Source organism: Bufo gargarizans, chromosome 4, assembly GCF_014858855.1.
Source record: "Bufo gargarizans isolate SCDJY-AF-19 chromosome 4, ASM1485885v1, whole genome shotgun sequence".
Taxonomy (NCBI): Eukaryota; Metazoa; Chordata; class Amphibia; order Anura; family Bufonidae; genus Bufo; species Bufo gargarizans.
This window is the reverse complement of record NC_058083.1, coordinates 538,141,045-538,153,123: the sequence shown is the minus strand read 5'-3', so window position 1 is coordinate 538,153,123 and position 12,079 is coordinate 538,141,045. Positions and strand designations below refer to the sequence as shown.

At 50.7% G+C, this 12,079-nt stretch overlaps 1 protein-coding gene across 1 annotated transcript in view; it reads right to left on the bottom strand.

Annotated features, from left to right (window-relative positions):
• The window catches only part of ABCC10 (ATP binding cassette subfamily C member 10), a 30,642-nt gene extending 19,014 nt beyond the window's left edge, over window positions 1-11,628 (bottom strand). The window contains 13 exon segments of the mRNA XM_044291338.1: window positions 2,857-2,995; window positions 3,153-3,310; window positions 3,312-3,340; window positions 4,415-4,451; window positions 6,551-6,593; window positions 7,077-7,266; window positions 8,437-8,535; window positions 9,581-9,752; window positions 9,830-9,909; window positions 10,229-10,347; window positions 10,414-10,573; window positions 10,984-11,211; window positions 11,617-11,628. Of these exon segments, the coding sequence (XP_044147273.1) occupies window positions 2,857-2,995; window positions 3,153-3,310; window positions 3,312-3,340; window positions 4,415-4,451; window positions 6,551-6,593; window positions 7,077-7,266; window positions 8,437-8,535; window positions 9,581-9,752; window positions 9,830-9,909; window positions 10,229-10,347; window positions 10,414-10,573; window positions 10,984-11,211; window positions 11,617-11,628 (1,466 nt within the window).
• Window positions 11,629-12,079: the final 451 nt, after the last annotated feature.

Genomic DNA, 12,079 nt, shown 5'->3' with positions numbered 1-12,079 from the left:
TGGAAACCACAGGTGATAAAACCCAAGTGGCTACACCCAGACAGAAAGTTAACCCCTCCAGCACCAGACAGGGGAGGAACCGGGAGAAGGGGAGTAAAGCCCATACATGCTGCGACAACAACGCGTTGCCCCTGGCAATCAGCATGTACGGCTAATGTGTCACGGCGCACAACAAAGACCGTGACAATAATCCCTTTTGGTACAATAAGACATCGGGTGATAGTACTTTTATAGAGGAGGCTAACTATTGGATTTCAAAGGGTTTGTGGTACATTTCACAATATATTAAAGGGTTTCTACCACTTGCATATCACATATTTGGTGATCAGACACTAGCGATCCGCTAGTGTCTGATGTAGCTTACAAGCTAATTATTACCTTAATCCGTTCGGCCCATACCTCAAAAAAAGCACTTATATATTTATGCAAATGAGCCTCTAGGTGCTATGCAGGCGTTTTTCCAGCACCTAGAGGCTCCGTCTACCTTGCAGTTTGCCGCCCATCGCCTCGCTCCAGCACGCCCATCTCTTACCGTATTCGATCCTCCCCCTGCTTCAGCCTTCAGAAATCCCGCGCCTGCGCCGTTCGTCGCGGCATTCGGAGGCATTCGGCGCAGGCGCAGTCAATGTCTGACCGCTCCGTGCTCAGACATTTCCACTGCGCCGATGTCATCGGCGCAGGCGCAGTGGAAATGTCTGAGCACGGAGCGGTCAGACATTGACTGCGCCTGCGCCGAATGCCGCGACGAACGGCGCAGGCGCGAGATTTCGGAAGGCAGAAGCAGGGGGAGGATCGAATAGAGTTGAAGATGGGCGTGCTGGAGCGAGGCGCTGGGCGGCAAACTGCAAGGTAGACGGAGCCTCTAGGTGCTGGAAAAACGCCTGCATAGCACCTAGAGGCTCATTTGCATAAAGATATAAGTGCTTTTTTTGAGGTATGGGCCGAACGGATTAAGGTAATAATTAGCTTGTAAGCTACATCAGACACTAGCGGATCGCTAGTGTCTGATCACCAAATATGTCATATGCAAGTGGTAGAAACCCTTTAAGGATGGGGAACTGAAGTCTAGGGTAGAGTTACTGGGTGATTTAGGAAATGACAATTTGAGTTGGTTTAGATATTTTCAATTATCAATCATTTTTAAGGTGGCAAAGAATAAGAATTCACTAGAATTATGTTCACATGAATTGTTGAATTTTATATTTGGTTGGAGAGGAAGTCACAGTGGAGAGAGTTTGAACAGCAAGATTGCTTGGGAAAGGGATATTGGTCCCTTAACAGATGAACAATGGAAGGGTTTTTGGGTTAGGGTTACCCAATTTATGATTTTACATCAGTTATATATGTGACCCCTAAATGGCTCCAGAGATTTTCAGCAGGTACTGTAAATGAATGCCCAAGGTGTGGAAATTTGAAAGCACATTTGATTCATATGTGGTGGCGGTGTCCTGAAATACAACCCTTTTGGAAAGGATTAACTGAAGTGATCAGAGATGCTTTTTACCTTAACTTACTTATGACGTGTTCTTTGTGCGTTTTGGGAGAAATTCCCCTAAACTAACAAAAGATAATAGGCTTAGGCGTTATAAATCCCGGTTAGTGGTAGCTAGAAGATGGATGAGAACTGAGGTTCCCACTGTTAAGGAGTAGATAAATGTGATGAACTTAAACTGGTCTATCGAAATAGCAGATTACATCAACGCAAGCCCATGAAAGAATATGGAGCAATTGGAACAACTTTATGGATATGATTATTGGTTAATGTATTTTTTCTTTTTTGCTCTCAGGGTGGCGTGGGTTTGGGTTGTCTTACAAATCATAAAATATACTATGAATGTTGTTTTATGTATGGTATTTGCACAATTTTATTGCTGGAATAAAAAAAAAAAATTATATATATATAAAAAAAAGAAAGAAATGGCAGTTATCAGGAACAGTGGAGGTCAAGAGAAGGTCATAGGATTGCTAGAAAGGCAAATCAGGACCCCCGCTTGACTGCAAAAGACCTTCTGGAAGATTTAGCAGACTCTGGAGTTCTGGTACATTATTCTACTGTTCAGTGACACCTACACAAATATAGCCTGCATGAAAGAGTCATCAGAAGAAAACTTCTCCTGCGTCCTCACCACAAAATTCAGCAAAAGAACATCTAAACAAGTCTGATAAACAAGTCTTGTGGACCGATGATGGTAAAATAGAACTTGAGCAGTGCATGCCCAGTCTGCCCCTGCTACTGGCGCGCTCCCTGCTCCGACTCTGTCTCTACAACCGGCTTATTCCTGTCAGAGCAGGAAGAAAAGTAAGAGCGCTCCGAACTCTAAAAGGAATAAGCCGGTTGTAGAGACAGAGTCCGAGCAGGGAGCGCACCAGTGGCAGGGGCACACTGGGCATGCGCTGCTCTTATTAGGAAAAGCAGCGCATGTGCAGTTAGAATAAAGCCATGGACAAGCTTTCTCTAAAGCTCCTCCATGTCGCATGCAGCCATGGACGAACTGGCAGCACGCAGAGCGGGGCTGAGGGGACGGGGCCAATTACTAAACCATTACCATTCAGATTTTTTAAATAAAGTATAATAGGAAACTCTTTTTTTAGCCTACCTCCCACTATAGTGAAAAGTACTTATATAGTGGCAAACCCCTTTAAGTCTTCACAGTAACAAGAACAGTGACCAGGGGTGCCGAGACTTTTGCATGCCACTGTATATGCCATATAGATCTCTTACATTATGTGTGTGTGTATATATATATATATATATACATACATACATACACACACACACACACACTGTATATACCGCCTACACTGTGTATATACTGCTTACACTGGGGATACATTTATCACTTTGCCATTACTCACACAAGACCTCCAGCAGAAAACAGCAGCAGCGATGGCGTCAGCACCGGAGGGGTTACCATCACCATAGAGGAGTTCTGGGGGGCGTCTGGTAAGCGGGTGATCCAGAAGGACAACCACCAGTCAGAGACGTTCCTGGAAGCTGGAAGAAAGGTCAAGATGTTAAGATCCATCCGCTGTTCCTCGCAGATGTCGGTCAATTGTCCCCAGATATAGCCCAGAACATCTGCGCCAGAGAGACTGGGGCGATGTCTGCCGTGATCACAGGAGGACTAAGTGTGGACAGAGAGGACACTCACCCTGCATGAAGAGTAACGCCAGGAGCACGGAGGCCCCCAGGGTGGCCCCGACGGCTCTCCAATATACCACATACACATGCAGGGACACAGCCCCTTCCTTCTTCTCCTCCTCCTTCTTCATCCCCGAGCCTGGAGCTGCTAGTGGTCCCTTGTCTCCATTCCTCCAAACTCTCAGGACTCCCGCTGGACTCTAGGAGGACAGATATAATAAGAGCCGACCTGATATACGGGTGTGAGAACAGTCCGCCCCTGTGAAGTCTCTGGTTTTATGTATCAGGACTCCCGCTGGACTCTAGTAGGACAGATATCGGGAGAGCCGACCTGTGAAGTCTCTGGTTTTACGTCCAGTGTGATCCCCTCTATAAGGACGCCTGCACACACTGGATTTTGTTGCAGAAATTTCTGCGAATGAAGATCAGTTCCCTTCATTTCAGTGGGCGACGCGCATCGATGTCTCTTAGCCCCATTCAGGTGAATAGAACGGATTTTGAGTCATCAAAATTTGTGAAGTCACCACGAAGAAGGTTTGTCAGTTTGCTGGACTGGGGTATTGAAGACCTCAGTAGTGATCGGAGAGAACCAGTTGTTGCTGCCATCAATCTGGAATGGGTATAATGCCAAACCATCTGAAGTCCATCATTCTACAGCAAGAAAGACCATTCGTATGTGGGAAACATTCAAGACATCTGACAACTTCATCAGGAGTGGACGTCCCAGGAAATTCACCCCAAGGTCAGACTGTGCAGTGCTCAGAGGAACTGCAAGAAACCCAAGACTCTCCAGGCCTCAGTCCGCAGGTTACATGGTCAAGTCCATGACAATTAGAAAAAGACTGGAGAAGTGTGGCTTGTGTGCGAGGGTTGTCAGGAGAAGAACAACATGGCAGTGCAGGCTACGTCTGAACAAACCACAGACTTCTGGGCCAATCTTGTTTGGAATGAACAGACCAAAGATGTTTGCCATTAACGCACAGCTCCATGTCTTGTGAAGACCCCTCATACCAACTGCCAGCACAGGGGTGGAGGGGGGAGGTTGGGGTTGGTTTTACAGCCACAGGACTCGGGCACCTTGCAGTCAATGACTCAACCATGAGCAACTCTGTATATCAAGGAATTCTAGAGTTAGATGTGAGGCATCTATCCAACACTTGGCCGAAACTGGGTCACGGAAACGGACAATGACCCTGAGCACAGCAGCAAATGTACAGCAGAACGGCTGAGAAAGAAGGGAACCAAGTGCTGCTCCACAGGATAGGGCATAACTAACTGATCGTGGAGGGTCTGACCGCAGGAACCCCTACTGATCACGAGAACAGGGGTCCCGTTTCTCCATTCTGATGGAGCAACAGGGTGCACGCACAACCTGCATCAGAATGGATAAAAGGACCCCAGAGCTCATCATCAGTAGGGGTCCCAGCAGTCAGACCGCCAGCGATTACATAGTTATCTCCTATCCTGTGGATGGAGGATAACTTACACTCGCCACAACCCCTTTAAGAGAACAAAACGGACATCCTCAAACCTTAGAAAACCAGGACCTCGAGTTACTGCTGCTGAAGGTGCTGCTACAAGCTATGGAATCATGAGGGCACTTGTATATGGAGTCATCGGGGGGGCCACTTGTATATAGAGTCATCGGGGGGGCCACTTGTATATAGAGTCACGGGGGGGCCACTTGTATATAGAGTCACAGGGGGGGGCACTTGTATATAGAGTCACGGGGGGGCCACTTGTATATAGAGTCACGGGGGGGGCCACTTGTATATCGAGTCACGGGGGGGGCCACTTGTATATAGAGTCACGGGGGGGGGGCACTTGTATATAGAGTCACGGGGGGGGGCACTTGTATATAGGACTTTTTAACACCTATTATTCCTGCACCTACCAATTGCCTAAGACTTAACTTTTAATACTTCTTAGATAAAACTTTTGGTAATGCACCGACATACATTTTGTGTTTTAAAATTCCCAGTATCACTGACCTTTATTTGTCACTTGTGACGTGTTGTCAGTAGTCTTGACTGACTTCATATGCCTAGACACACTGTTGCCATAGCAGGCTGCTTATAAGCCTTAAGCGAGGCGAACACGCTCATACACTGAGGACGCCGTGATACGGCGAAACATGTCGGGGGGCAGCGTGAGGCTCTAATTTTAAAACAGCAATCACTGGAGCCTGTGTATACTATTGAACACTAGATACAGTGCCGTTAACAAATACAGGCAAGCGCGCAGCCTGCTATGGCAACAGTGTGTCTAGGCATATGAAGTCAGTCAAGACTACTGACAACACGTCACAAGTGACAAATAAAGGTCAGTGATACTGGGAATTTTAAAACACAAAATGTATGTCGGTGCATTACCAAAAGTTTTATCTAAGAAGTATTAAAAGTTAAGTCTTAGGCAATTGGTAGGTGCAGGAATAATAGGTGTTAAAAAGTCCTAAAGGACACTAGTAGTAGGTAGTTGTTGCTCAACACACCTTATCCTAGCACTTAAAGGGAAAACGTAGAAGTTGAACTTGTATATAGAGTCACGGGGGGGGGCCACTTGTATAGGGAGTCACGGGGGGGGGGGGGGGCCACTTGTATAGGGAGTCACGGGGGGGGCCACTTGTATAGGGAGTCACGGGGGGGCCACTTGTATAGGGAGTCACGGGGGGGGCCACTTGTATAGGGAGTCACGGGGGGGGCCACTTGTATAGGGAGTCACGGGGGGGGCCACTTGTATAGGGAGTCACGGGGGGGCCACTTGTATAGGGAGTCACGGGGGGGGCCACTTGTATAGGGAGTCACGGGGGGGGCCACTTGTATAGGGAGTCACCGGGGGGCACTTGTATAGGGAGTCACCGGGGGGCACTTGTATAGGGAGTCACCGGGGGGCACTTGTATAGGGAGTCACCGGGGGGCACTTGTATAGGGAGTCACCGGGGGGCACTTGTATAGGGAGTCACCGGGGGGCACTTGTATAGGGAGTCACCGGGGGGCACTTGTATAGGGAGTCACCGGGGGGCACTTGTATAGGGAGTCACCGGGGGGCACTTGTATAGGGAGTCACCGGGGGGCACTTGTATAGGGAGCACTTAGTTTTCATCTGAGGCTGCGGTTTCCTCATTATTAGACATTCTAAGGCCCGGATGATTATATTATGTCCTGTCACATAAAGCAGATAACTTACAAGAGGGTTGGGGGAAGGGGGGGCGCCATTTTCCTCATAGACTGTAAGGAGAACGTGTCTGGTCTGCGGGGGTCTCCTGGGATATGTCACCCCCACATCTCCATGCCCTGCACAGACACAGCCCAGCGGTGCACCTACAATGGTGCAGAACCCCCACAGCTCCACAAGCAATGACATAGATACACACCATCACCTGAGGTCTGCAGAGAAGATGGGGTTAACTTAGGAGATTTCTGCACCCGAGGTAAGACTTCTTCTGGTGGACCTACAAAGAAAAGGGCAGAGTTACAGAGGGCACAGGACCCATCACTGCCCTGTACAGAGGGCACAGGACCCATCACTGCCCTGTACAGAGGGCACAGGACCCATCACTCCCCTGTACAGAGGGCACAGGACCCATCACTCCCCTGTACAGAGGGCACAGGACCCATCACTCCCCTGTACAGAGGGCACAGGACCCATCACTGCCCTGTACAGAGGGCACAGGACCCATCACCGCCCTGTACAGAGGGCACAGGACCCATCACCGCCCTGTACAGAGGGCACAGGACCCATCACTGCCCTGTACAGAGGGCACAGGACCCATCACTGCCCTGTACAGAGGGCACAGGACCCATCACTGCCCTGTACAGAGGGCACAGGACCCATCACTGCCCTGTACAGAGGGCACAGGACCCATCACTGCCCTGTACAGAGGGCACAGGACCCATCACTGCCCTGTACAGAGGACACAGGACCCATCACTCACCGGTGCACACAATTTCGCCGCCCTCCATCAGTACGATGACGTCCGCTTTCTCCAGCAGTTCGGTGCGGTGGGTGCAGAGGATCCTTGTCTTGTGTCTGAGAATACCCAGAATGCATCTGTCCATGAGGTGAGCGGCCACATCTGTGTCTACTGCGGCCAGGGGGTCATCCAGGAGGTAAATGTCCTTCTCCTGTGGAGGTAAAGGAGGGCGATGTAACCCCCGAAGCAGCACGCTCTACCCACCAGTTCCTCCGCCATCTTCACAGAAGGAATGATTGCTGCTCTGAAGAGGCAGCATTAAGAGTGGTGGGGGAGGACTCTGAAGGACACCGTGATGAGTAATGACTACAGGAACTGCCGCCACATTGTGACATTACCCAACCTGAAGAGGCCACACCCAATTATGGAGGACTGTACCACCATGCTGCCTGCCCTGTGGGAGGAGCCTAGTTTTATCAGCTGTCCTACTCTGTGGGAGGGGCCTAGTACTATCAGCTGTCCCAAGTCCTACTATGTAGGAGGGGCCTAGTACTATCAGCTGTCACAGGTCCTGCTCTGTGGCAGGAGCCTAGTACTATCAGCTGTCCCAGGTCCTAGTACTAGGTCCCACCCACAGAGTATCAGCTGTCACAAGGTCTGCTTTGTAGCTAGAGCCTAGAACTATCAGCTGTCACAGGTTCTGCTCGGTGGAATGGGCGTAGCACTATCAGCTGTCACAGGTCCTGCTCGGTGGGAGGGGCCTAGTACTATCAGCTATCACAGGTCCTGCCCGGTGGGAGGGGCCTAGTACTATCAGCTGTCACAGGTCCTGCACAGTGGGAGGAGCATAGTACTATCAGCTGTCACAGGTCAGGCTCTGTGGGAGTAGAATAGTACTACCAGCTGTCACAGGTCCTGTTCTGTGGAGGAGCCTAGTACTATCAGCTGTCACAGACCCTGCTCTGTGGTAGGAGTCTTGTACTACCAGCTGTCACATGTCCTGTTCTGTGGGAGGGGCCAAGTCCTATCAGCTGTCACAGGTCCTGCTCTGTGGGAGGAGTCTAGTACTATCAGCTGTCACAGGGCCTGCTCTGTAGGTACATCCTAGTACTATCAGCTGTCACAGCTCCTGCACTGTGGGAGGAACCTTGTACTATCAGCTGTCACAGGTCCTGCACTGTGGGAGGAGCCTTGTACCATCAGCTGTCACAGGTCCTGCACTGTGGGAGGAGCCTTGTACCATCAGCTCTCACAGGTCCTGCACTGTGGGAGGAGCCTTGTACCATCAGCTCTCACAGGTCCTGCACTGTGGGAGGAGCCTTGTACTATCAGCTGTCAAAATTCCTCAACCACTTCTAGGATTCTATAGACAGGGACTCACCTGATATACAGCCCGGGCCAGGCTTACCCGAGCCTTCTGCCCTCCACTTAATGTCACGCCATTCTCCCCGACCTCCGTCTGGTCACCAGCTGGCAAAATCTGAAGTGGAGGAGAATGGTGAGGTCAGATAGTTAGTTTATTGGTTGTCAGGATGGCGAGTCCTCCCCCAAAAGGATATACAAAAGAAAAAGGTTTACCACAATCCTAGCAAATAAACAAGAGGCTGGACCTGAACACCAACTGCTTTCATGTCACCCAACAGCTGGAGAAGCCGGACCTACCACCTAAAACACAACTGCTAGAGAAGCTAGACCCAGAACCTGAACCCCAACGACTGACGAAACCAGACCTGGGACCTCAACTCTAATTGCAGTCATCCCCCAACAGCCAAAGAAACTCGACCTGTGATCTGAACCCCATCTCCTGCCACGTCCACCAACAGCTGGAGAAGTTGGACTTGGGGCCTCAACCCCATCTGCTGCCACGTCCCCCAATATCTGGAGAAGCTAGACCTGAACCCAATCTGCTGCCACGTCCCCCAATAGTTGGAGAAACCGGATCTACTACCTGAACCCCAACTGCTGGAGAAGCTGGAACTAAGGCCTGAACCCCATCACCTGGAGAAACTGGACCTGAACTCCAACTGCTGTCTTGTTTCCCAACAGCCAGAGAAGCCAGATCTGGAAATTCAACCCCAAATGCTGGGACGTTCCCCAACATCTGGAGAAGTCAGACCTGGGACCTTAACCCCAACTGCTGGAGAAGATGGACCTGGGACCTGAGCCCCAACTGCTGCCATGTACCCCAACAGCTGGAGAAGCTGGAACTGAACCCCAACTGTTGGGACATCACCCAAAAACTGGAGAAGTCAGACCTGGGACCTTAACCCCAACTGCTGGAGAAGCCAGACCTGCGATCTGAACTCCAACTGCTGCCATGTCCCCTAACGACTGTTGAAGCTGGACTTGTGACCTGAACTCCAACTGATGGGATGCCCCCCAACATCTGGAAAAGTCAGACCTGGAACCTGAACCCCAATTGCTGGAGAAGCTGGACCTGGGACCTCAACCCCAACTGCTGCCACTGTCCCTCAATGACTGAAGAAGCTGGACCTGTGGCCTAAACTCCAAGTGCCACCACTCACACTAAGGTCCGGGCTCAGGGCGCAGGCCTCCAGCACCTCCTTGTACAGGCGCTCGTTGTACTTCTTCCCAAACAGGATGTTCTCTCGGATGGTGGCGAACTGGATCCATGACTCCTGAGCTACAAACCCAAATCCAAACTCCTGGTGGGCGACAAACAAGTCTCCGCCTAGCCTGCCGCAAGAACAAAAAAGACGCGCTTTACTATGTGCCCCCGGAGCTGCGCTCCAGCATCTGAGAGCCGCCATTACCTGCCAAGTTCTCCGGTGATCGCGGAGAGTAAAGAGCTCTTCCCGCAGCCAACCTTCCCGACAACCGCCAGCAGCGCGCCCTGTGAAAGAGGCCGGCAACGATAACGTGACCCCAAAAACTCACAGGTGCAACACCACAAGGAAGTGGAAAAGTATTGATACCCCGCAAGAACAAGTTATCAACCCCCAGAGAGTAGATATGAAAAACATCAGCTCTAGATGTGACTGGAGTATAAGACACAATGATATAACAGCAGACATGTGGGCTGCAGCTCTGGATGTGACTGGCGTATAAGACATGATGCAATAGTCATTTCTTGGCGGCAGAGCTGAGTGGGGGTCAGTAGAGGGTGTATGGCCGGGTGGTTATCTGGGGGCTCAGGCTGGGGGGCTCCTCACCTCCTTCACAGACAGCTGCTGGATAAAGAGGGTGAAGGATCCGGATTCCTTGACCTCTGACCCCCAGGAGAAGGTGGCGTTCCTCATCTCCACCGCCAGACGTCCATTTCTAGAAGGAGCTGAAACAACAGCAGAGACTTCAGGTCGTGTGGAGCAAGGTATGGGCGCAGGGCGGGGACACTTACCTTCCACCCGGTAGTAGCGCAGCAGGTCCTGCTCCGGGAGCCCCAGGAAGCTCTCCACCCGCTCCAGGGACACCTTGGCCTCCAAAACTCCATTCAGTACCCAGGGGAAGTTATTGAGGGGCAAAATTAACATCCCCACCAGAGCCAAGGAGGTGAACACCTGCAAGGGAGGAGGGCAGGATCAGGAAACCAGAAGAAGCGCGGTCACGAGGTGGAGAGGGAGCGGGGATTAGAGAGGTAGAGAGAGGGGGTGGGGTCAGGATGGGTGGGGAATAGAGGTGGAGAGGAGGTGGGGTCAGGATGGGTGGGGAATAGAGGTGGAGAAGGGGTGGGGTCAGGATGGGTGGGGAATAGAGGTGGAGAGGAGGTGGGGTCAGGATGGGTGGGGAATAGAGGTGGAGAGGAGGTGGGGTCAGGATGGGTGGGGAATAGAGGTGGAGAGGAGGTGGGGTCAGGATGGGTGGGGAATAGAGGTGGAGAGGAGGTGGGGTGAGGATGGGTGGGGAATAGAGGTGGAGAGTGGGCGGGGTCAGGTGAATTGTCTGCTGCACCCGACATGATGGCACTCACCTTAGCCGCAGTCAGCTGGTGTCCAAGCAACACATAGGTGATGAATGTGATGATGGATATAAGGACGGGCAGCGCCGCCCACAGGTAAACACACACCGCGTCCAGAAGCTTAATAGCACGAAGACTGCGCAGCTCTCGCGCTCGTAACGTAGACACCAGATGGGCAAAATGCTCCTCCCACGTGTAAAACTTCACCACCCGCATCCCGGACAGGAGCTCCGTCACCAGCTGGAGAGAGAGCGAACTGTGACATCACTGACCTCCAGATATAAGGTGTATTATACAGGAGGTGACATCACCGCTCTCCAGATATCAGTTATATTATACAGGAGGTGACATCACCGCTCTCCAGATATCAGTTATATTATACAGGAGGTGACATCACCGTTCTCCAGATATCAGTTATATTATACAGGAGGTGACATCACCGTTCTCCAGATATCAGTTATATTATACAGGAGGTGACATCACCGCTCTCCAGATATCAGTTATATTATACAGGAGGTGACATCACCGCTCTCCAGATATCAGTTATATTATACAGGAGGTGACATCACTGCCCTCCAGATATAAGGTGTATTATACCAGGAGGATGACATCAAACCGCTGCTCCAGATATCATGTATATTATACCGGAGGTGACATCACCGGCTCTCCGATATCCCGTTATATTATACAGGAAGGGTGACATCACCAGCCTCTCCAGATATCAGTTATGATTATACAGGATGGGTGACATCACCGGAGTACTCCCAGATCTCAGTTAAATTATACAGGAGGTGACATCACAGCTCTCCAATATCAGTTATGTTATACAGATGATGGACATCCCGCTCTCCAGATATCAGTTATATTATACAGGAGAGGGACATCACTGCCCTACCAATTAGGGATAATTATACAGGATGACATCACCTACTCCTCCAGATATACATATGTTATACGGAGTGGTGACCATCACCGCCCTACCAGATATCATTTATATTATAAGAGTGACATCACCGCCCTCCAGAATCAGTTATATTATACAGAGGGACATCACTGCCCTCCAGATAAAAGGTCATTGTACAGGAGGTGACATGCCCCGCTCTCCAGA